The 26,425-nt window shown below is 39.9% G+C and overlaps 1 protein-coding gene across 3 annotated transcripts; it reads right to left on the reverse strand.

The window, feature by feature from the left end:
* Positions 1-521: 521 nt before the first annotated feature.
* Positions 522-26,304, reverse strand: mrc2 (mannose receptor, C-type 2). Of its 3 annotated transcripts, none has more exons than XM_026164328.2 (29): positions 25,733-26,304; positions 20,452-20,844; positions 17,653-17,826; positions 17,359-17,523; positions 16,476-16,589; positions 16,074-16,217; positions 15,794-15,985; positions 14,226-14,380; positions 13,974-14,078; positions 9,997-10,112; positions 9,759-9,907; positions 7,678-7,895; positions 7,147-7,289; positions 6,959-7,055; positions 6,744-6,873; positions 6,608-6,640; positions 6,331-6,497; positions 5,907-6,093; positions 5,678-5,820; positions 5,387-5,495; positions 5,124-5,290; positions 4,938-5,046; positions 4,608-4,846; positions 4,347-4,509; positions 4,074-4,223; positions 3,706-3,819; positions 3,174-3,353; positions 3,004-3,027; positions 522-2,900 (listed from the first exon to the last, which is right to left on the reverse strand). In XM_026164328.2, the coding sequence occupies exons 1-29, from the start codon at positions 25,857-25,859 to the stop codon at positions 2,683-2,685; spliced, it is 4,425 nt and encodes a 1,474-aa protein (XP_026020113.1). In that variant the 5' UTR covers positions 25,860-26,304; the 3' UTR covers positions 522-2,682. The 3 variants fall into 3 exon arrangements, with proteins under 3 accessions (XP_026020113.1, XP_026020114.1, XP_026020112.1); XM_026164329.2 differs by having other exon boundaries at positions 2,507-2,903; positions 5,907-6,075; XM_026164327.2 differs by having other exon boundaries at positions 2,507-2,903.
* Positions 26,305-26,425: the final 121 nt, after the last annotated feature.

Below are 26,425 nucleotides of genomic sequence, written 5' to 3' on the forward strand. Positions count from 1 at the left end.
GCTTAAATGCACTGAGTTGAGTAACTGAATCGTGCTATTGGCTAATGACTTAAAAAAAATTTTTTGAACAGGTGTTCCTAATAAAGTCTGGTTTTTCCAGAATAATTTTCAATCTCTAATTGGACTAGACACAATTAAACTGAATGTAGTAATTCCCAGCAGTAGCAGCAGCATATCAGACATAAACACCTAAGTCGCACAGAACAGCTGATCTATTAAAAGAATGAGGAAAGTGTAAGAAGTAGTTATGTCAGAAACACACAATAACCAGTTACAGACAAGTGTGGGAGTCAGATAACAACATTCAGCAGCAGAGGTCTCATACAGCAGGTGAGGTGTGCCCTCTTGTGAAAAACATCAACACTGCAGCCCACATTTTCCACATTGATGGTTGAATCCACCTCCCTGCTCGCTGCAAAAGAGTGGGACTAAGTCAGCACTTGGCCTTGACAGATAACTGGTTCCCACAGTCACAAAAGAGTTTGTTTTGGAATTAATGATAATTCACGTGAAAACAAAAGTTTTCAGAACATAGACTTTTATTCATTTCATATAAAAATGACACAAAAACTTACAAATTATCAGGTGCTTCAGGTATCTTCACAGGGACATGAGCCAACCTGCATCACACACACTGGGGATCACACCGATGCTTATCTCACTTTTACATCATCACCTCAGTAGGTTCACATCTACTGCGCATAAAGGCAAACCTTTACAGCAATCCACCAGCAGAGGACAGAGCACGCCCGGACTAAACCCCTGCACCTTTAACATTCCTTTTTCTCTACCTTCATCTCTAGCTCCTCCTTACACTCCTCCTCCTTTCCCCCTTTTCTTTACTTATTTTTTTTCCCGTTTTTTTTCTGACCTTCATGTCCCAAAGCCCTCCTTTGCTGATTGGTTCCAGACGTGCCACTGAGCTCTTCTTGCCGACTCAACATTCCACAGCTGGAGACTGCGCACACACTAAAACACACACTTCTACTTACTCCCTATCCTTCTCCCTTCCCCCTCAATCTTAGTCCGACTCACAGAGCAAAAAGGGCTGTGATTTTTTTCTTTTTCTTTTTTTTTTCCATAACAGCTTCAGTGAAACACCAAAAGCCTCAGACTGAAATGGCTCCAAAGCATTCCTCTAAACAGGAAGACAGAAATGCACTCAAAAGGCAAGGAAAATATTTGATGAGGCAAATGTGAAAACTTAAAACGACTGAATTTGGTTTTTAGACATTTTTTTTTGGCTCTCATATTTGCAACTGTGTCATTCACATGAACGATGTTTTCTGTTGCAGGAGAATTCGACGTTTAAGTGGCCAGCATTCCATAAAAGGGGGGTATGCGTCCAAATGTCTTTTAAGGGTTTTATATAAGTCAAACCAGCATCATTAAAAAGACAAAAAGAGAAGAGACAGACAGATATAACATAGAATGGGAAAAGTGAATAAAGGGTCATTAAAATGATTAATCAGGAAAATATCAAATTACAACTGCTTTGCATACAAAGAAACTGCTGCCCTTAAAAATGCTGAATCAGCTCCAGATGGCAGCGTGAGAAGCCAAAACAAACAAGTTGGGAGCAGTTACTGAGCCTTAAGGAGAATGACTAAAGGCAAGTGGCAACAAGTAAGACCGAATCAGATCAAGACAATGGAAGAAAGTGCGGAAATGTAGATCATAAAGTCATGGAAGCTCAAAGTCTGATCATTTGATGACAACCTTCAGACCTGCTATACCAACAAAAAGACACTGCAGTCTATTTAAAGACCAGCTTTCAATACAAACTTCTACTTATGTGCACAATTATAGTGTATGCCCTCAGACGGTTTGAGGTCACTGGTCCCTTTCACCTTCCACACATTCACATTTAGACTTCTTCCTCCTCCTCTGCTCGCCTGACAGCTGGTGCCGACGTGTCACATCAGGAAAGAGGAGGGAGGCAGGCTCACAAAACCACACATGCATTATGAGTTACACTTCTCTGCAGCTGCACAGATACTGAAAAGTCAGTGGGAAAGACACATTTACACAAGAACCAACAAAAAACAAGTTCAAGTTCAGGTTAATACTGACGTGGCAAAAAAATGAAAGAAAAAAAACCAAAAAGCAAATCAGAAAAATGACTTTGATCCCGAACAAGACTGCAGATATTCAGATGACAGAAAAATGTTGTTGAAACTGATCCGTAGCTGTGCAATTTTCTTTTGTCAATCAAAATAGGAAGAAAATATACAATGTGAGAAAAAACCTGACTTTGGCACCAGGGAAGGCAGCAAAGAGTTTTTGCATAAAACTGGTTTTATGGTGAATATTTCCAGCTGGGACAAATTATTCCCATCTGATCCATTATGGCCTTCTTGAATTCTTTTTAGGAAAGAGCTGTGCAGATGGAGGTATCTGATTTGTGAAGGGAAAAATCACTTAAACTGTTAGATTTTGGCAAAACGGGATTTTGAAGACAGGGTTTCAATTTAAAAAATAAACATCTGCTGCGCTCCACACAGCCTTTCAGCACTTTAAAAATCTTTTATTGTTTTGTTTTTTTCTCGGTTTTTTTGGTTTCAAAAGTGGCAGCAAAAACAGATACATGCCACAACGTGTATTCAGCACTTTGAAATCAGCCTCTACTGTGTCAGGTCGGGTTCAGTCCCGGGTTGGTCCGTCAGTCCAGGGCGGCTCGGGCTACTCTGGCTGCTCATTCAACTCCATGTCAGACACCAAGATATTCTTCTCGGCCTGTTCTGCACTGTTGGAGTTGGTGCGGCTGTAGCGGGCCCCTTCATAAGAGCCCCGCGATCCAACAGTTCGGTGTCGGTAGAAGTAGATCACGCCAACAATCAGCACCACAAGCACCAGGCCCGCTACCATAACAACAATCAGCGTGGGCAGGCGGTGACTATCTACTGGGTAGAGATTGAGAAGGAGAGATGGAAATCTGGATAAGCGCACACAATTCTGGCTTCAAATGAGCTGAATAACTTAGCAGTTGTGAACAAAACTTACCGTCCGAAGTTAAGATTTCAGCACCTGCGGATGGAATATTGAACAGTCAGTAGTGTGCTAAGAATCTGCATCATAATTTAGGCATTTCCCTTAGCAAATTACTAAGAAACATAATAATGACTGGCAAATGCTGCTTAACATGACAGTTCAATTAACTTCTTTGTGCTTACTGCGAGGCCGTTTGCAGATGACTCCGTGTGTGCGATTTCTACAGGAGCCCGGCTTCCACCGACCAGTGTTGCTCTGGATCCAGAAGCAGGAGTTGATGGAGAGCACAGAAGAAACGACATCATGTCCCTCCCAGTTGGTATACAGCATCTCTGTGCCCTCAGACCACACTAGACCTCTACCTGTGGTAGGAGCATGAGCATAAACATATTCAGAGTGCAGTTTTCAAGGACTTTGTCTTTAGTTTTGCATAAAAGAAAAAAACACTCTGCTTAAAAATTCGATCTTCTCACCATCTCACCAAATATGTTTTGTAGCACTTCATATAAATTATCAAATTACTCTAATAATAAGATAGTAAATGAACTTTTCTGGAATAAGGAGACTCGCTTGCATTTAGTAATTATACTAAATAAACTGAATCACAAAAGATAAACTGCAAGCATTTCCCTTCCACAAGTCTGTCAGCATGGATTTTAAATCTGCTGCTATAGAGCGACATAGAAGAGACAGGCTGAGGCAATAATGTTGGACCTTTCACGCTGACACCCAGCCAAGCTCCATGTGCCTGTTCTGCATAACTCTGGATGTGCTCCCATACAAATCCATTCTCTGTCTCATCCATGATAGAGAGAAGTTCTGCTCCGACTAGAAGAGACAAAAAAGAAAGAAACAGAGATGGAACCAAACTGAATTGATTACTAGGGAGACAGAACAGTTCTGCCCCAGGCTGAATGACAACGTTGCTAAATTTAGTATTATTGATGTATTTTGTCAATCATGTTTGCCGTGGACAAGGACAGGGCTTTTGTATTTAATTGGTTTTCAATTTAGTGTTATAAGCTGTACAAGCTGTACAATAAAGCTAGTGGAGACGTGTGGTTTCTGAGATGCTTCCATACTTTTTTTGCAGGATCTATGTGCATCATCCTGCAGTCTAAGCAGCTGCAAATTGAAGGCGTAACAGTGGTTTCTGAAAGGGACCCAAGCCCACTCTCCCAGAGACTGGGGGCACATGCCAGGGTAGATCCACTGATGAATCACAGGCTCATCTGGCAAAAACAAAACATTTGAATGTAAGTCAAAATGTTGTCAAAGAATATTCAGTCCTACTAAATTGTTATTAGCATTCTTTTTTAATGCAGTCTTATATTTGGTTGTTGATACACACATACCACTCATTTGACAGATAGCAGCATCTAGTCTCGAATCACAGGGAGTCACAGTCCATTGCCCTGTGGTGGTCATGTGACCACATCCAGCCATCAGACTAGGCTCTCCATCATTCCAGTTTGAATATGTGACATCTTCATTATTCAGCCAGGTAAAGCTCCTTCCCTGAACCAGAAAATAAAAAATTATTTCACTGCAGTTTCTCTCACACTGATAAAAAGCTTTTCAACTGATATTTGTATTTTTAATTATAATCGGCTTACTCCATAGTTGTAAAGCCCAATCCAGGCTGGCTGGCGCAAGCTGTTTATAAGCAGTGTGAGGTAACCTTGCTGGAACGGATCCTTCACCCTGGCAAGAGTCCCATTCAAAGATTCACAGAGGTGCAGAGCACCAGTCCAATCCAGGCGTTTTTTCACTACTCGATACGTCACTCCCCCCAGCTCCACGGGCTTAGACAGGGAGGCAGGAATGAGGGCCGGAGCCGGAGGGAGACCTTGTTCTGAAGTCAGATATGATAGTTAACTAACATATGTAATTCTTATTATAGCACTTCTTAATTACACTGTCATAGTAATAAGTGATTATCAGACCTTGTTGTCTTTGACAGATGAAGCCATGACTTTCCATCTCACATGCTCGAGAAGCCCACATGCCTGTTTTCTTCTGCAAGTTTTCATGATACATCACCACACAGTTTCCCTGAAGGGTGACAGTGAAATATTTAGAAGAGGAACAGACTGATGACAAAGCCATGACATAAAAAGTAATGTGAGTACCGGCGTCTTGTTCTGGTGTGGTCCGCTGTTGTCGAGAGGCTCGCCAGGTGCCCAATTTGTGTAGCTGAGCAGGCCAGCTTTGGCCCATTTGAAATTTGCTTTAGAGTCTGAAGTCAAACCCACCCAAAGTTCAGCGCTGGCGTTCTTCAGCAAAGTGGTGACAAAAGCTGTGAGGAAGAGAATAAGTTGCACGACAGTCTGATGACACACCTCGTCCACCTCCAGGTTTTGACTGTATGCCATTTGTATTCTCCTTTAATTACCTTGCTGCAAATGATTGGATATCACTGCCAGGACACCTCCCTGACTCTCACAGTTGAGCTTGGCTGCGGACCATGTGACTCGGTTTGACTGATCAAATACTCTGAAACACTACACAAGCAGACAATATCGCTGTTTTACTGTAGTCAAGTTGCATAAGGATGCCTGAAATACAGCATGTGCTCTGTTGTTATTGTAGTTCTTGTACTTTACTGGCTGCATGCAAAATTCATTTGAGTCATCATTCGTACAAATGACCATAATGCGTTATGCTGTTACACTTTTAGCTCTACCTTATGCTGAAAGGAAGACCATCCATCACGACACCCTGATGGTGGATGAGGGGATGGTGGAGTTGGAGGAGCGGTCCCTGTGACATTCACTCTCTTACAGATGTAAGGCAGGTCAGAGTGGCACTTTTGATCAGCCCAGTCCTCTGTTTGGGTTTGAGAAAGACACGCTAATGGAAATACTCTGGATTTAAATGAGCTTCTCACTATATCTCTTTCCAGCTGCTCTTACCTTTGTTGGCTGACATGCAGATGCATTTCCGATCTCTGCTGATTGGGAGCGGCCTGCCAAGGGCCCAGGCCACATAATTTAACACCGAGTGATCAGACCATCGGAAGCGGCCGTCATTTTCATAGGTGTGAAGTCCCAGCCACCAGAGGTCACCTTCCACCTTAGACATCTGAAGGTGGGACACAAACTGTGAAAAAGTGTGTCTAGGCATAAGAGGTCTGTTTATAGAAAAAAAAGAGTACTACAGATTTATACCACAGTATCACTGTAAATGTCTAATTATATAAATAACTGTAGTTATATATAGTGTAATGGTTAGATTCTGTAATGATGAAGCTGGACTTTACTTGCTTGCCAAGACAATGGCAATTAATTTCAATTTTTGGACTAAATTAGTTCCTGTAAATGATGACGAGCACCATACCTTGCGTAAAGTGTTGGCCAGGAATGTCTGCTCCTCTGCTGAGTGAACCGAGGCCAATGAGGAATCAAACCAGGAGCAAATCCTCTGGGCTTGGTCCCAGGTGCTACGGTGGTCAAAAAACTTATACTCAGCCTCCCGGAAGCCAATCCATTCAGGTGAACTGGTGCCTGAATGGAGCCAGGAAATTAAAAAACATCAACAAACGTTGACATGTAGAAGGAAGGTTTTAAAATAAAAACAAAGGTGATAAAAAGAAAGCTATGAAAATAAGACAGACCTTCAGTGATTTCTGGTACCTTCTCAACACTACCTAAAAATACAAGACAAAAGTTGTGACGACCAACAAGTATATGTTTTGACAATATGTATTGATCCAACACACGATTTATGCTTAAAGTCCACGGCTGTTTTACCTCTAGGGATCTTGCAGATCCAGTCTAACTCAGAGTCACAGTGCATGGCCAGCCAAGTCATACTACCCAAGTCTGCCGCAGCACACTGCCGTATGTTGTAGTAGTACCGACCAAAGTTCTGGTATGTTAACTGAGACACAAGCAAGGATTAAACAGATTGCATTTGAAGTATTTTTCATCACTCGACATGTAGGCTGCTTGTTATCATGACTCACAGCTAGTCCATCACTCCACTTCCAGCTTCCATTGTCCATGGGGTTCCTGCGATTCAGTCCAATCCAGAACCAGTGCTGCTCATGTTCCTCTGACTCCCTGTGGGGACACATCATCGCCATCAGCCTCACCACCACTATCCATGCCATTGTCAATGTGGCATATCATCTAAACAACAATCCACACACACCCAAAAGCCTCATGTAGGATCTGCAAAACAAACTGCTCCTCCTCAGGGCCACTGATACTCAGCAGGTTGGCTCCATGTTTCCTGCAGAAATTATGAGCCCGCATCCAAGTTAACTTCTGTTCCAGCTGGGAGAAATGAAACACCTGAACAGAGATGATGAAGATGTCATTCAGTTTAATTAATTCTGTTCTTCAAATCTTGTTGATTGCTGAAAGAATTATTTCTGTTACAAGTGGCAGATTAAAATTTCCATAAGTAAAAATTCATTTCTTTCTACTGAAACGCAAAAGAAAAAGAAAAGAAAACCTGGTGCCAGCATGGCAACACAAAATTGTGCAACCCAATTTAGAACCAATGGGAGGGTCTGCTGCAAAAAATTCACCAGTCATTGGCAGATGCCACCCATAGATGCCATCTGGCACCAAGATATAACTAACTCCATACCTGCACAAGTCTGAGCACCACACCACTTTGTTATAAAAGAAGTATAATTATTTTCTTTTCTTTTCTAATAACACTTTAATTTTGAACCTTGTAACAGTAGCGTAGGTTGCTGTTGCTCTTCCAGTCGCTGGGACAGGACCCGCTGAGGCTCGGGGTGGGCTGAGGGACGGGGAGCTCGGGGCTCACAGACGTGTTCTGGTTCTGACGGCAGATGAATTTGGCCTTTGATGATGCACACTCCCTCACATCCCACAGACCTGCTTCTGTGTCCGTCGCCATAGAAACACAGCCGCTACTAATGTTGGCTGAAATAGATACAGGGGCGATACGTAGGTGAGTGGAGAGGAAAAGAGGCTGCACTGTGGAAATGTGTGGAAATGATCTAAAGGGAAAAATGTGATTATGCATTACTCATTGGGCAATTATGGCTGTTGAATCTTGTATTTAACCTTTCTCAGTACAGACAACACGCATTAAAATAACTTGTTGCTCTATTACTCACCTCCCTTATGGTTCATCCATAAGGATGACATATTTGCTGATGGGAAGTGATAGAATGCTGCACATAGAAATTTCAAGCTCTCTTTTAATCAGGAAGAAATGTCAGGCAGAACTATGGTGCAGGCATATACTGTGCAAAGGAAAAGTGCAGAGAACGCTTCAAAGAGCACAAGCATCTGTTTTAAACTGAGTAAAGTTCAGACAGTTTACATCTTTGCATCCATTAGTGACAAGTGTGCATCTGTTTGATTTAGAAACTGTTTCCATTGTAGATCTAAACTCCACAATGGTCAATATTTTACTGACAGAATTTCCTTCTCTGCTGCTCTGATGGTTGTTAAAAGTTTCCCAAGAAGTAGTCCAATTTTAAAACATTAAATTAAAAGTAGCACAAAAGCACCCTTCAGGCTAATTGCAACTGCTGCTGATTATTTTCCAAGACACGCAGATTGTCTGTTAATCAAGACTGCCTAAGAAGTAAATGCCTCTAAATGTTGTTCTAAATCTGTATTTTGGCAAAAGAATAAAACACCTGGGACCAATCTGTTTTCTTCTTTGCACATTAAATCACAAATTGGCTCTGAAACAGAATTCATTTTGATTAAGAGACTTCACTAACCTACTTTTATTTTAGGGGCTATTGTAAATGACCTGCTATTATGTAAGCATAATGCAGCTAGCAACAAAAAAGAAAACAAGAAACTTTTGCATGTTCCTCTTTTCATTTTGTTTTCTCTTTTCTGTTAATTGTAGTCAATCAAACAGGTAATTCTCCATACAAAAACTCCAGGGTGGAATGATTGTACAGCATACGTATTTAATTACCTTAAAAAACAAGAATTGGACACAAATAAAAATAAAACCAAACTGTACAACCAATTCTTGTTTTTTCAATCACCTGGAAAAAGAATTGTAAAAAAACAAAAAACAAAAACATAAAAAGGCCCAAATTGGCATAACATTCATGACTGTGAGGAGTGTATGTAAATTTCTGAACACAGCTGTATTTTATTCTTATTATTATAACAAAACAAGACCCCCCCCCCCAATATAACAATTTAAAAATAATATAGCAAATATATGAAAAAAATAAAGCAGAGATAATTAATCAGTTAAATCCTTAAACTAATTGGCTAATGTAAGTAGTTTAGTGATAATACAGCCCTATCCCAACTATCAAAGGCAAGCACATCCTGGACAGTCTGTAGCAATGCTATCACAGAGAGACAGACAACCTTTCATGCTAACGGTCACACGTACTGTAACTGTAGAATAACCAATTAACCTTGCATGCATGTCTTTGGACTGTTGGAGGAAGCCGGAGCACTTGGAGATAACCCAAGCAAATACAAAATAATCCATGGAAACTCCCCGCAGAAAGAGCCCCAGCTAGCAGATGGATTCCATTATATTATATTTACTTGTATATTATCAGAGAAGAAAAACTCAGCACTTATTTACTGGCAAAAACTTGTTCAGTGGATGTATGGTGCTAAAGGATTTTTTTTGAAGATTGTTTAAAATCGTCAGTGGTTTACAGTATATCAATAATAACTGATTTAAAGTTGCTCTGCAATTGTTGTAACAACAGTACAGTTACCAGCAGTACAATATCAGGTCATACTGTACATGCCATTCTGCTAATTTAAATCTGAAGTGTGACCCACCTGGCTGGTCTCGATTCCAGTGGGTGTAGGACACTTCATCATTGGTAATCCACTGGAAAGCACCGTGATTTCCCTTGTTACGAAGACCAATCCAAAAGGAATCTCCAGAGCGCCCGAACACCAGGCTGCTGGCGAAGGCTTGCTCAAACCTTTAAAAGCGACGAGGTGTTTTAGGGAACTAGGACTGACTTTTAATCGGTGCAGGGTAAAATCGCTTCCCTGTCAGTGCAGTATTTACCTGTTAGTGATAGTAATAAGTGTGGCTCCTTGGTCCTCGCAGAACTTTCTGGCTCCATCAAAGGTGAGCATTTCTTCTCCCACCCAGTAACAAGCAGGACTGTGCCACTTCCATCCCTAAGAAGAAAGGAGAGGAATTTAACAGGATGTGGAGACTTATAAAACCAAAAAAATCAAAGCCTTACAAAATAAATATACCAGTCAAAGAAAGCAAGCATCTACAAAGGTTGGGCAACTCTTCAAATTTTCTAGTTTAAAGTGTGAACGTCAAAGTGCATCAAAGCACACACGGAGACAATCATACTTATTTTTGGAAAATGTTTTCTCTCAGAATCATGACCACTGAGTTATGCAGTTTAAATTCATTGTGTTTCACCAGAAAGAGTTAGACGAACTATGTAAAATCATGTAAGACCCACCACGCTGTACTTTTTTGTAGGAAAAATACAGCATATAGTATGTTTCCATGCAAAGCATTTGAATGATATTTTTCACAAAACACAAATTAGTGTATGTAAAAACAGAAAGCTGATCATTTTCCATTTGCAGAAAGAAAAAAAACCTTTTCCTGGACTCAGTCCCTCCTGCCACCTCATGTACTGTAGCTGTGGTCATGTACAGACACAGAGTGCAGCCAACATGTAGAAGGGGTGAGATTTTGCATGAGAACGATAGAGAGAGACAGGTTATATACAGCACTGTGTGAATAAACCCAACCCTAGGCCTTTTGCACAACCACATTTGCCATCTAGGCAGAAACCCCAAAGGTTTCAGCTGCTTGAGAAGCATTATTTACTGAAACTTACACCTCCCCAAAACCCTTTGCTAACCACCCTTTGCTTGTGTTGCATTCAAAACATTAAACAACCGGTGCTGACTGATGTTAAATTTCCAGAACGCTACATAAATGATTTATTTCTGCTAGTCTGCAGTGTTTTTATATGTAAATTATATAGAAGCATAAACAATCACCCATATGCCATCCATCATTTGACAACAAATGGTATGCTGATGTTCTGTAGATGGAAGTACACTATTCCCAGCACACTTACTCACACAAAACATGGACACAAACAATGGAGCACATTGGGATAAGTCCCTTTGATGCTGTAACAAAGCACATATATAGCTAAGAAAAAAACCCCAACAACAACTATAACTTGCCTTCCCTTCATTTCTTTAACAAGTTCCTTAATGTGTGTCTTTTATACTGAGAAGCTAGCATGAAGTTGCTTTTCCGAGCATTTTTCTTTCTAGAAAAAAGCACTATGGTAGCAGTGAAAGTAAGTTAAAACAATAATGATGTGGGCTTGACAGCTGAAAAACAAGCCGAAGCTTTTTTAAAGCAGCTGAGGGAAGCTTTTGGGGGGGGGGGGGTAATATTTTTAGCTTGCTAATGTATGGCTTGCAGGAAAATCTGTTAGTTTGAGTATATTAGTATGAGGAACGGTGGCTCTCTAAAGGTGAAAGACACAGATGACTGAAATAGTAAGCACTATTGTTGAGGCAGTTAGCTGAGTTGAAACAATCCAGATCAAATGTGAGCTCAGACACACTTGGCCATCAGAGGTCGGTTCTTAAGTCCATCTCACAGGCCTGAGGGAGCTATGTGACATGAAAAAGTGTCTGGGATCACATTGTAAAGACACCTTTTCATTTTGCAGTTTGCTGTAATTCCATACACACTCAAAAAATGAAATTGGGTGGTTGTTACATGTACAAGATTCAAGCTTATAATTTGAACTAAATAATTGCATTTTTCTATGGCGAACGTAATTAAATCATGTAGCATCTGCATGAAATTCAGCAACTTCATTTGTTCTTGTTGAGATGACATGATACAATCTAGTAAGAGTGGTTAGTTGCCTGGACTCATGAAGTTCACAAGATCACATTAGATGTCAAACTGCAGGAAAAACGCTGGAGTTTTAAGAGGCAGACAACTACACCCACACCATGTGTATGCTATCGCTATTTATTGTGGTTTAACCTGTCAATGACAAAAACATACAGAAAATTCTTCATCAAGCCTTGTAATCATAGCTTTCCTAGTTTTTGGCATGATGGTTAGTGGTGTTGCCTCACAGCAAGAAGGACCTGGGTTCAAATCCACAATCTGGCTGGTTTGCAGTGTGTAATTAGAGTTGGGTTAATTGGTGATTCTAAATTACGAATGCATGTGCAAATGGTTGTTTGTCTCTATGAAATCATCAACCCCCATATTGGTTCATTAAGCATGACTAGCAGTAATTGCCTTGATTAACATAGTAGTTGTTCAAACAACAAGATTTCATTGCATTTTCCTAAAGTTTTTAACCTGTGTAGAATGAATTAAAACAAATTTCACTCTACATACTTCAAGTCAATGCAAGTATACTACGTTGATCCAACATAATCTGATTACATTAAACCACCAAATCCCAAATGTGTTGCTTTGACATGGTCAGAAATCTGTTATAGTACTTGGTTAAATCACGTGGAAAAAGGTGCCATGATTAAATTGTGTTCATCCAACAACAGATTTTTTGAGTGCAGGAAGGACATGTGGGGAAGTGGGGAAACACCAAGTTCAGTTTTCAATTATTTTAGGACCTCCTTTCAACACAGCCTGGTTGAAGGACCATAAGCAGTTCCAGTTGTATTACCCATCCTGCCTGTGGCATCAAATCTGATGTATTTCCTCCCTGATTATTTACACATGAAGCAAGTGTCTGTGTGGGTTCTCAGTCAAACAGGTCATTGTAGTCTTAGGAGCTGGAAAGGAAGGTGACTGGACTTCTTTAAGTTATTAAAGTCACTGTCTTGAAGCAAGTGAATTATCCAGATAATTAAAATAGTACAACTAGAAGCCAAAAAAGCAGAAAAACAACAGCTATCACAGAAAGTTACGGCTTCAGTGAGTAGGTGAAACAACAGCACAGCAGTATCCATTACATTTTCTGAAAAATGAACCCAGCACTAGATGGGGTAAATGGCTTCAGGATCAAGCAGCACAATATTGCTGAAGCAGTCAGTGGGCTTTCTGTCATTGTTGTTTCACATGTTGCGTGAAGTGAGCTCATCTGCTCGAGACAAACCGCACGGCTGCAAGAGCCTGCAGCACAGGCCATGCCAAATGACCCCTGTCACATTACCACCCATGATGCCTCGGTCCCCAGGGACAGGGAGGCAAGGATTCATTACACCAAACAAATGGTCCGTCCATATGCAGAGCTTTGCTGAATGTAACAGCTGAGAAGCAACACGACCCTCAACTTGAGATCATTTACATCATAAATCAGTACTTAGGAAAAATATATAGCTGAAAACACTGCTGAAGGGCATAAAGATGCACAGATATGAGCTGTAATTTCTCTTCTCGCTACAGTGATCCGCTGTGTGAAACATTAATCAAAAGGCCCGTAAATGTAGTACGTGCACAGTGAATGCTTCCAGCGATGGTCAGGTACAAGTGGTGTAAAGTCTTGTGTGGAGAGAAGTATGAGCTGTATAATCAGGGACAGATGCACAGATGCCACATCTTTTTTTTGTATTTGCTGTACACACATGTTGAAACAAAGAAACACAATTATTTTAATTTATTTAGAGTTTTTTTTGTCCGAGAGAATAGTTTATGTGCGCAGGACTCAGTCTCTGTGGTGCACCTTGTTACTTTCCAAGTTAAATTATGATTTATATTCCAGTTACAGTCTGGGGGCAGTGGAGTGGAGTTGAAGAGTGAGAGATTGAGCGGAGCACATGCAAAAGAGGCCAAAGGTGAAGGAATGGGTGAAATATTCAGAATAATAATTATCCTGTCAACAGCTAGAATTCTATGCTGAATAGCTCTGAATACATTATTTATGGTAAAAGAGAGGGAAATATAGAAAGAAAAAAGTCTGTGTCTACAGTAGGAATGAAACAATTACCAGTAATCTAAAGCATAAACAGTAAATGTCAAGGAGAAAATTAAGTATAGAGAGAAGAAAGGAGTTATACCTTTTTACACTGTTGGTGCTGTGGCTTCCCATCACTCTTTGTTCCTGGTTTTTTGCAGATGGAGGGCAGGGTCAGATTACAAGGGCTGTCATCCCAGCGGCCCTCCTGCACATCATTGGCAAGACACAAACAGAAAGAGAGAAAACAGCTGGTAAATATATACAAACGGAGTCTGGCTGATAGTCAGGGTCTGTTACTGTGGCATTCTTATGGCCCCCTGGTTAATGTGAGGGTGCAGAAGGGATCACTCACAGGTCCCCACATGGAGACGCAATCTTCCTGGGTGTTGCGGAAGTTATTGGGTTCAAAGGGATGCCAGTAGGTGAAGATAACAGGAGTGTGATCAGTCCATTGGAAGTCCATTTGCATGTCAGTGTCATGGAGCCCTACCCACAATTGCTCAGTGTCTAAAACAAAAAACAGACTGTTGGGTTAAAAAGATGATTATGGACAAAAGAAATAGGCTTAAGTTCCAACTGTGACATTTTCCATTAGGTCTGGTAATTCGTTGGAGCGGTTTCATGACTAAAAATATGATTCCACACTTTGTGTGCTGTTTTCAAGCTCAGGAAAGAATGTGAGAAGGAAGGAGAGAACTGTCTGGTTTCCTCTTTATTTAATCATGAAGATTGGAGGCATATAGAGGGTTGCTGCAATCTTTTTAAAATCAAGTTAAGGACAATTTTAGAACTTTTCAAGCAATGAAATCTAACAGTACTGGTTTCAGCAGTGTATGCTGTATCACCACTGCCACATTTGTTAACGTTCAAAACTGTGATGCAGATTTATGATGTGCAGAATGTCTTAAAAGAGGATTACTGTTCTGCAGCAACATGACTGTTTCATAAAGGCTTCAACTGATTTCTTTTTAATAGCTCCAAACTTAAAAGTTTTCAGCACATGGCAGTAAAACAAAAAACACTAACTTGATCTTCTTTTCGCTGCTCCCATTAGGGGTCACCACAGGGATCTGCCTCCAACTCACACTATTCCTAGCACTCTGTTCTGTTACACCAACCCTCTGGATGTCCACCTTCACTGCACTCATGAACCTTCTCTGCTGTCTTCGTGTTTTCCTCCTGTGTGCAGCATTATTCAGCATCCTCTGCTCAACATATCGACTCTGCACATGTCCAAACCATCTCAGCCTTGCCTCTCTAAATTTGTCTAAAACTGATCAATTTTGCTGAGTAAATTATTATATCCAATGATATTAATATATAACTGCATTATAAGCAGAATTTTAAAGTTTTTCATCATATAAGACATTTTAAAGATTCACTGGATTCACAGCAGGGAAATTGTAAAACAGTATTTGTTTTCTATCTATTTACTTTATTTTTAACATGGTATATTAGAGTAAATAATCAAGCTTTTAAAATGAAATTCTCTTTTAAAATTCACACCATAATCACTGCTAAAATACTAGCATGTTCTCTCCCATGTGTTTAAAACAAAACATAAAATTTCAGACATTTCGGTTAAATTTTGAGGATTTTTTTGTGAATCTACTGGGCTTTAACATCAGTTATGTAAACTCTCCTTATTGGGCAAAAATCCTGTGTCTACATTATGCCTGAAAACAAAGGTTTTATTCCCTCAACTTGGTTATTTGTAGGAAGTCTGCTGCAGAGGCACTAGGAATCTGCATTACATAGATGTCCAGTTAAAGCTGAAACCTATTTGAGAAACATTTGATGAACAAAAGTGTGGTAACATCAAGAAAAACATTAACTTTGATTCATTTTTGACTTTGAGAGGAAATAGTACAGTACTATAAAAAACAACAACAACAAAAAAAACCCCACTAACAAACACACCTTTCTTCAGGTCACGTATGATGAACTCCAGCTCAGGTAGAGTGTGGATGCTAACCAGGTTGGCCTCCATTTTCTGGCACGTTTTCTGAGCTGTATTCCAGTCAGTTTTCTCTGAAGTAAGCTTATAGCAACCAGCCTGGAAGGCCTGCCAGCCCACATCACACTCATATTTCTCATCATCTGCCCACGAATCTGTGTAACCAGAGAGATAAAACCCATCAAAGTTGGACTTTTTCAGTGTGGTATTACTGTTTGCATTAAGAAACATAAAAAAACTAACCAGTGGTGAAGGGGTCAAGGGTGGCGTTGGGTCTTTTCTTGCAGACATACGGAAGAGCAACTGAACAATCGCGGTTTTGCCAACGACCTGATGACTCAGTTCTTATTACAGCACAGTTCTTCTCTTCAGCGTGATTTGGCTGTTCTGAAGATGAGTAAGAGAGACAAACTCTTCAGAAAATCACTGATTTCCAGGGTGTCAATCCCAAAATACTCTCAGGCTCAAATACTGTGGTTGCACCAGAGAGCTGCCAAGCAGGTGTTTGAACTGAGAACTGAACTAAAAACAAGCATGCATTTTTTCTCAGCCATCTGCAGGAAATAAACATTCAAAAAAAGAAAGATCACAGACACTTCAAGCTTTAAAAAGACAGAAAAGCTTGAACTGTTTTTACAGGCCAACCTTGCTCCCAGTTGAGATACTTGAGTGGTGAGGAGTCGGCCCACTGCCAGCCTCCACTGATGTCCAGGTCATTGAGGCCAATCCACAAAGCAGCACTGTAACCAGTGAGTAAACCTAAACAACAACAACATCTTCTTAAAATAAGTAAAAAGATAAATGAAAATGGTTTTGCTATGTGAAAGTAAAAAGTTACTCAACTCTGTCAGATTAGCTGTGACTTTAACAATCACCACTGCACCAGGCAGATTACACAATAGTTATGTAACAACAGTCTAAGTGTAGCCTAATATTGGCAGGACAGTCACAAAATTCAATATTCCTGTTGGCAGAGTGAATCTGCAAACCAAATATTCTGTTTGCCAATATGTTACACAGCCTGAGGTACTGAGTCCAGTGGGATCACACCAGGCACATCTGCATATTGCTTTTATTTTTATGGTCACTATACAAAGCAAAGCCTGTTTTTGTCCATCCATCCTTCCATCCATCCATCCATCCATCCATCCATCAACATATCCAGTAAAATGTCTCAGTTGGGTTGGAACCAATCCTAGCTGTCCCTGGGCGAAAAATGGGGTACACCCTGGACAAGTGGCCAATCTATCACATGTCACCAGAACTGTAAGGTTTTTATAGTCACTGATTGTGGAGTTGAGAAGGTGAAAGCACATCTAACAGAAGTGCAAGAAACACCCAGAATCTCCCAGAAAACCCAAATTCTAATAGATTTTACTTTTCCACTGTGATCAATTGTTATGTTGTGAATCACAGCATAAAAATGTAATGGCATAGAACTGTAAAGATAGGGTTTCACTTTATATAATTGCATTAAAGAATCAAGAATAAAGCATATTTCAAACAGCAGTGAACCTCTGCACATTACCATTAATGTAGGTCTGCTCATGCAGCTTGGTGATGCTTAGCAGGTCTGCCCCCTGCTGCCGGCAACTGATCCGAGCCTCGCTCCATGATAGGGTTGCCTGGAAGTTAAACTGGTAACAGCTGTCTGTGACCGGGTCAGTATCCCAGAAAGTTTCACAGCCATTACCTGACAGGGCAAAGAAATTAACAAAAAAATTAGAGGAAAGTGAAAGAATCACTTTAATGTTGAGGACTGAGAAATATAAATGTAAGACTACAGTATCTTGTAACATCAACATATAAGACTATAACTTACTCTTGACAGGACAGAATCCCCAAAGCTCGTCTTTGCCATAGTCATAGGTGGTGGCACACCAAAGATGGCCATCTTCACGGCCAGTGCTGGTACAAGTGTGGAACCACTGGCCATCATAAAGGAAGGGCAGGTAGCAGGGGCGACCATTAGAGTTCCCCTGAATTGTATAGATCTCTGCAGAGTAAACACAAGAGAGACTTTAAAATCCTGCATGGAGCAGCAGAGAAAGTCTGTGTTTGTTTTCTTCTGGAGCTATGCTTGTGAACTTTTCTGAACTCAAATACTTTATATGTTTTCTCAGCAGCTTTTATAATCAAACTCAGGGTAAAAAACAGAGGATGAGCTTACAGTCAAGACAGTAAAGTCAAATAGTGGTCAGCGGAAGGAAGAGTAAACAGGCGGGGTTTCCAGAAAGCCAAGTGTCTTTTATCATGAACATCAAGCAAAAAGAGTTCAGAAATTCCTATGATATTAGAAACGATTAGCCCCAACTAATTATATTCCAAAGCAAAATCGTAAATTATACATTAACAAGAAATTATGTCTGATTTCTACTTTTTTTTTCCATCCTAAACTCGCCATTTTAGTCTCCACATTCCACAAGTATAGTACAGTGTGAAAAACAGGGTGAAAGCGAGGGAGTGTGAGAGGGAGAGGCTGGATCTGCGGTGCTACCAAAACAAGTCACGCCAATGGAAAGTGAGGCAGACATGTTAAATGAGAGAGGAAAGATTTCTGAAGCTCCCTCCCTGACTTTCTTCTCTGCCTTTAGCATTGACCGGCTCTTTGGCTGCAGAGGAGCCGATGCTCGGCTGACTAATATCAGAGGCATTCCTCTCCATGCGCAAGCAGACTTCATAAAGGAAGTTGTAAAGATTGCCACTTGAAAGTTAAAAATGTCAATCCTCCCAGTTTGCATGCCACAAAACAAGAAAAGGGGAGAAAAATATAAAAGGGCGACTTTTCTTTTTTGTGTTAACTGCAGCTGAGCACAGCATGTTAACTACAGATTTATATGGCTGACCGACTCTAGCTGTAAAATTTTGTCAAAGAACAACTGTGACATTTGATAATGGTAAGAATGGAACTTAAAGTGGAAATGGGGCTTGGGTACCAACCACAATGGTCAGATTTAATCTAGATAGAAAACTAAATATACGAAATACAAATATACTTTAGGTCAAGAACAACTTGTGTGTGTTTACCGGAGTTTACACACACAACACACAATGTTTTTCCTTGGATTTCCGGCTGGCAGCCAGTCCTCTAGCATTCCCTAAAAGCAACATGTTTTAAAATCCATTTGATCGGATACAGCTGTGGCATCCACAGCAGTAAGTCTATCTGCCACACAGACGCAGAAAACACGCAGAGAATGATGACCTCACTCAGTGTGATCATACAATGACCTCATATGATGTTATGTAGTCATACAGGTGAGTCTATAATTACAAACATTCAATCCAATCTACATTTTTAAAGGATAATATCTCTGATTTCATATTGTATTTTTGTGAAGCTTACATGATTTTGAAATATATATTCATCTCTATGCGAGAGCAAGAAGAAGCGAACTTGTGATTTTAAGGGTTTCTCAAAGTGCTGCCTGTTGCAGTTGCAGCCCTTTGTAACATTTTATGGGATTTTGCAAAGGCCGTAGGAAAGAATGCGCCTTTGCAACATTTAATTCATCCACAGCTTATGTCATGCTATGACGCAGCCGTGCAGAAGGGTGCCAACTGTGCATTCCTCTTCAATTTATACTCTTCATTTCCAGCAATCAAAGTAGACTAATACTAACACAGAATACCAACATAATACAGCATTCTTGGCACAGACACATCATAAACACACTCTTTAGTGTGAGTATGTTTTTCTCAGTGTGTCTCTTAATCATGCTGGATTCCTAAAACATCACTCAGTCTTCAACATTTGTGAACCCCCAAACTAAATCTTGATCTAAGCTGCCTTTGAACAATCTTATTAGATAATAAACCATTTTATTGTTATTGTGCAAAAGGAATAAATTATTTGAACGTTAACAGCTTACTGCAGTTTGGAGTAAATATATGGCATGCATTGGCTTATAACATGAATATTAGAGCTACTTTAAAAACACTCTGAAATGAACATATCAGATATAAGAAGACTTACAATTAAGAATTTTTGATTTTCACCAAGGGTTTCATTATTTTCATAGCATTTTAACAACATTTCTGGAGACTGCCGAAACTCAGGAGAAGTTGTGTAATGCAGGAGGATAAATACCCTAAAAATCAGAATAACAACAAAAAATACTCATAAAAACACAAAGAAACTGTCTTCTGGAGGAGCTCCTCAGCACATAATCCAATACAAAAATACAGTAGAATAACCCGAGGAGAACAGTTCCCACCAGGCATTCTTAAGTTGAGCTGAAGGATGAATGATTTAGAATTCCTCCTGATTATTTCACAGAACTGAGCTACTGGAATCATTTGCTTTAGGTCATTTAGGCAAAAGAGGCTCAACCAACTAGAAATTAATTAGTATATGCGTGTTAAATTAATTAACTATTTGTGGCTTTTATAAAAATCAGAAAACATTATATGACTAATTAATTCAAAAGAACTGGCTCGTGTGTGTTTTCAATTGTTTTTTAATCTTTCATTAATTCTATTTAAATTTTTGCTTATCGGAATGCTAGTTTTAAAAACAAAGTTATTTCAGAGTGACAGATGTATTGGCACAAACACAGATAAAGACTATCTACCAATTAGATAAATACTACAAATTTGAACTGATAACAATTACACCTACCCTGATTTGTTTTGGAGCACAGATCTTGCAGCCCACCATGTAGAGTCCATTTGGAACGGCCTACTGTCAGATTCCAGGGTAGATCTGATAGAGGATAGCTGTTGAAGTTGTCCAGCACTTGGCCACAGTTCCAGCTCCAGCGTACTTTGGGGGGTTCGCGATCACAGGTGTATACTCCTAAAGGAAATTTATCCAACTTCAAGCTGCTGTTATTAGCGATCACACCCAGGCACAAGGAGGAGCCCAAATTGAACAGCCGCCTCCGAGTCACCCATTTCCAGCGCTGGTTGGGTTCCTCACAAGCAGCTGACAGGGCAAGGGAGCGATCCTGCACCCCCAGGCACTTGCCCTGGCCCTCAAGGTAGAAAGCAAAATCATCAGACTTGGCAGGCGCTGCGCAAAGAGAGAGATAGAAACAACATTAGCACTCAATCTAGCTTTTGATAAAAACAATATCTTGTTAGCAACTGCTGGAGCAGCAGAGGTCAGAGGCAGGATCAATATCTAGTGTAGAACTAGTGGAAGTTGTGGACTCTGATGTCCAAGTGTGACACACTGCAGTGGAATTAATTTGCTAATAATCCTAAAGTGACCCTAAAATCCTTCATAAAAGTTATATTAGAGTCTTAGGCAGGGGGGAATTGCAAAAATGACCTGCTATAAACTGTTAAAAAATGGCTGTGAATGTCTTTAATTCAAGGCTAGTGATAGAGGTTGAATCATTTCTCCATCCTTCAGGTTTCAAGAATTTACGCCATTCCCACGCTTTAACATGGAGTTCTCATATTGTTCAGATTTCTCAGCTCTGATGTCTATATTGGTATTATGACCCTTTTATAATGATTCTCTGAGAAGCTGCAGATGCCTGCAGACTGGTGTTGCTGCACAGAGCCTTACAGTATTCACATATTACCATTACCCCAAGTAAAATAAAACATTACCATAAAACTAAAGCTATTTAAAAAAGAACACATCCTGTGTGGTTGGATGCAAGCTTCAATGACAAAGATTTTCTGTAACAAAACCCAGCACCCTGTTTCAGAAAATGTTTGTGGTTTATTTTAAGTCTGCCTTTTCTTTTCTTTTCTTTTTTAGAACAAACCAAGAAATCAGGACAGTCAAGGCACTGCTGTGTGTCGTGGTGAAGGCAAAAAACAGACAAAAACAGGCAAGTCAGAAGCATAAAACTGACCTAAAATTAAAAGTATTTCAGAACAAATATTTCCAAAATAAACAGAAATATGTTCTCTGTGGTTCTGGGTTTAGCGATTGAGGGACAAAAGCGAGACCCTCAGCATTCCTACTCAGCAGGCTCCTGAAAGAGACCAGGAAGAAGGGTAAGAAATGGAAAAATCCCTGGGCACTGTGGTAATGGCAACATGAAGTGTCAAAGAAAGGTGTCGGGCCACCATGTCCTACCACTAATAATGAATCCATTCATCTATTGATTCTCAGAGTTTACGGAACTCAAATCAATTACAGGGACTATCTGAAAAATAATCCTTATTGGGACAACTCAGAATAGTTCAAGTCAAAAGTCATCACTAATTCACTGTCAAGGGGTCAAGGGTTCAGATTTTTCTTTCTATATAGATACCTTAGACAAACCATTGCTCAGCTAAAACACTACAAACCTCCCGTTCTGATTTTATGGATGGCGAAACAATGAAGACTCATAATGAGTGCCATAAAAAACACATCCCTATAATCTGAAGGAGTCAACACGCCCTTCTACAGGCTCTCAGCCTCTGTGGCTGTGTTTCTCAAAAGCAATATACGCTCTGATTGCAAAAAAAATGGCCAAAGCTCAGTGGCAGAGCAGTTCAGTTTGAAGTACAATGTCATCAGATATGAGGCCAACCTGCTCTTAAGTTATAGCAACCACTCATACAGCAACAGCGAGACAATAGGCTTATTTACTACGAGCTCACTTTTCTAATCATGAGAAGAATTAGATCAGAGGGAGTAATTTGCCTGAATGGGGCACAAAAGCCATTTGCTTTTACTTCTTTTCAGGGTAAAAGCAAGTGGGAGCTTATACTTCATCGTCCAAGTTAAAAAAAAAAACATTCTGAATGCTTCTGAGGCAAAACTATCTTTCCATGTGTCTGTATTTCTACTCACTCTATTATTGCACTGCCTGGCAAACGTAAATATACTTCTGACTTTTCTGTGACCAGTGTCTTCTGTCTCTTCGGTATTTCCTTCAGCCACAAACCAAAGCATTTAATTTTATAATTAGCAGCTTCTAACTTATTTAATCTTCTGATTCTGTTTTTTTAACTGTGCTGCTTTGCCTAGAAGTTAGAAATCTACCAAACAGAGACATTTCTGGAGTAAAACCAGTAAAATGCAGGGATTTTTGCTTAAAAATGACTCACTAAGAATTCTTTCCAGCTCATATAAAATGTTCTATCATTGACTTGTTCTCAGCTCTAAACGGTAAATCATTCCTGCTTTCCAATTACAGAGTGATGTGTGCCTCAAAGAGGTTATGCTCCAGTCTTTTTCAGGATTTAGTTACATGTCTCACTGTAAATAAAAAGTTGTGTGAACACTTGAGTAGCTCAAGTTACACAGTGCTGACTTGTTAACAGGCTGAGGGATAAACTGAAGTAAATCACTTTGATGCTATTCTGAGCCTTTAACAATAGGAGTTATATAATAATAATAATAATAATAATAATAATAATGATAATAATAATGATAATAATAATAATAATATTAATAATAATAATGAAGTGCTTTAAGCAGAAGAGTGCCCGTGGGAAGAGTTTCACACAGTACCGTGCCAGTCAACATCTGGATTACACTGCACTGAATGAATTTCAGTGTGTGAATATATGGTTAACATTAATACAGTGACAGGATGAGACTCTCCTCTCATAAGCTTTTGAACCATTAGACAACCTGAAGCTGAAGTTCCAGACATCAAGAAGCAGACTCGCAGTTTTAATTCCAGCCTGGAGGCGACACGACTGAATGTTTGATGTGAGAAAAACTCCCGGGCAATCAGAGAGAGTGCAGAATTCCAGATTAACTTTAAGTCATTGAGCCCTGTGAAAGCTAAGCCACAACAACTCTCCTGCTGTGATCTCATCCTTTTCTTTGCCCTGTCACCCCCTTTTTCAAAGCCGAAAATGGTTTCCTACCGAAGACACAGGCTGAAACACATGGCCAAGAACAACTAGCAACAAATGCCAGGAAAGCCAGATATTCCCAGAACCTCAGATTCTTGAATGCAGTCATCTGTTGGAACAGACTGGAGAATAATACTTAGAGATACGGGCAACAAGTCAGTAGCAAGTCTTGGCTCAAAACATTGTTCAACAAATTTCTCAACATTACACTATTTTGAATGTGACAGATGTATGAGATAAAACAAAAAAAGCAGATCTTTAACTGGTCAGTGTGATAAAATGACAACCAACAAACAGACAGGAAATTCCAGCTGGCTGCTTTTGCTTCATTGGCGTTTTATGGTGGTCTGGCGTTTGAAGCAACCCTGACTGTGGATGGGCTTTTACCTCATCTGAGGAGAAGGGGTTTGGAGAAAAGAGTCTATTTGCATTTTGCAGCCACACTCTGAAACAGAGCGAACAGGAACCTCTGGGAAAGTGCAGATCAAATTTAGAACCCAGAGTGAGAATAAGTGCACCCCATTGAAACTTTCCATCACTCCCACACTTGTAATGGTGATAACAGTTTATCACAGTGTAGGTTTAGCTGTTAAATCAAGTGAGAAACAAGCCGGCTCTATTTCTGCTGTTAACTGTGAGACTTGTATAAAACATTTTTAAAATAAATTTAATGGAAGCTTGGCGTGAGAGCTTAGCGCTGGAGGATGTTACATCAATACTGAAAATGGATGTGAAACTTATTCTGAAATGGCATGCCATGCTATTTTCTGCCACTTATATAAAAAGAACAAAAACAAACAAAAAACAAAACAAAACCCAAACATATCTTAATCCCTTTTAAACCCATCATTTGTTTGAGCATCTACTAAAAATCAAACAACATCCAATGAAAGATTTAAAACAATTGCAAAATGCTGGCCTATTTTAGACCAAAGATATTTTGGGGGTAAATCCGGTGGCTATGAATTGCAAAATCACCCACAAAGCAGGACATCAGGAGGCAGCATGTCATCTTTTAAAATCAGTAAACTATCATAATCTTTTCACATCTCATCCATTTGGTCTAAAAAACCTTGACAATGGCAGAGAGGTGCAAGTCAGTTCAAAACTAACAAAAAAGGATATTTATATGGCATAATCCAGTTCATGAACTAACCACGACCTTCAATATACTGACTCATGTTCTGAAGTTCTTTTGTGTTTCTCAACACAAAATATACTGCATATTGAACTATATTGATCACAAATTCAAAGGGAAAAGAAAAACACAAACGCACACACAAAAGGCTTTTTCAGGCCTATTTCACATTTTGTCATGGATTGGTGTGCAGACTGACATCCTCAAACTTCAAAGTGTTAAACAGCATAAGAAGCAATTTAATCACATGGAAAATATTAAATGAAGATTGGTCAGAATGCATTGCCTAACTTATTGAATTTCTTTGTGGTAGCTGCTTGTACACAGTATTTAATCATTCATACAAAATGAAGCAAAATAGTCACTGACAGGTTAAGCCTAGTAAGTCTGACAAACTTTTAGATGACAAGCATGAAATTGAGAGAAATTAAGCAAATCTGATTTAAAGCCAGGCGTTTAAAAGCAAACAATGATGTTATCTACCTCTTTTCTAATCTTTGGAGAATATGTGGGTTTTTAGGTGATGTGCAGACCTAACAGTTATGTAGGGCCGGACTGAATGTGTTAATTGCAGCCTGTAACAGGATGCAAAGGTCACATCTGCCCGCAGGGTGCCAAATGAAGCGTCTCTCCAAGTCGATTTTACAAAGCAGTCTAAAGATTCCCATCCGTTACCAAAATAGATCAAACAGGCCTCTCAAAAAGGTGCCTTTCTTTGTGTTTTCTGATGAACTTTACGCATAAATAAGAATCACTATACAGACACTAAGCCTGTAGCCTCTTTCCTCCTCCCCCAGTTTTTCTCCACATCTGGTTCCACTCACTGCTTGGCCTTTTTGGTTCGTGGCATACCAAAGCACTAAAGCCACAATGCGAAGCTTTTAATGTATTTTCCGCGTGGAAGTCTTTACCAAAACAAATGCATGCACAATATGGTTACTGCCTTCCTGCTTTTTCTCGACTTTACATGAATGAAATCAAGCAAGAGCTGTTTTATGCTCACCCGTTACGCTCTTCTTCAGTTCCAGACTAAAGATGAATAAATATAAAGTGCATTTGTAAAGTATAAGTTGCCGATTTGTCCATGTTGCCCCCGATTCCTTGTTTCGGTAACTGCGCTTGCTTTGCATGCTCGAAGCCGCACACGCCAGCACAAGCTGCAAAAACACCCAAATGTGGAGAAACAAAGTAACGTCGGAGCAACTCACGAACCGACTGTTTGACTCCGAGGACGGAGGATGCAGAGCTGGTGGTGGCGAGTCTGACCGCTAGAGCTCCGTCTGCCTTTCAGTCAGAGGAGAGTGAAATGAATGGAGCAGAGTCAACACTGAGAGTGTGTGACGGTGTTGATATGGTTCCCAAAATGAGGTCCGAGCGTGTCATACAGGACGTCGAGTTGTACTTCTATAATGTAATGTCTTAATGTTTGCTTAATCATCCAGGTAAGCAAATCCCAAAAGGTTGATTCTGTTCATCTGGACGTAGCGTTTCCAATGGGAGAAACGTTTCGTCACTTACCCAAGTTACTTCTTCATTCTCAGCTGACTACAGGTTTCCCCAACACTGCACATGACGGAACTCAGTTATTGGACAATGTACTGTCTTTGGAATCTAAAAACAATAATTTTTTAAAAAAGTAATAAGGCCGATATCTACATTTTAAATAAATTATACACATATTCAGTGTTTTTGACCG

Source organism: Astatotilapia calliptera, chromosome 4, assembly GCF_964374335.1.
Source record: "Astatotilapia calliptera chromosome 4, fAstCal68.1, whole genome shotgun sequence".
Lineage (NCBI taxonomy): Eukaryota > Metazoa > Chordata > Actinopteri > Cichliformes > Cichlidae > Astatotilapia > Astatotilapia calliptera.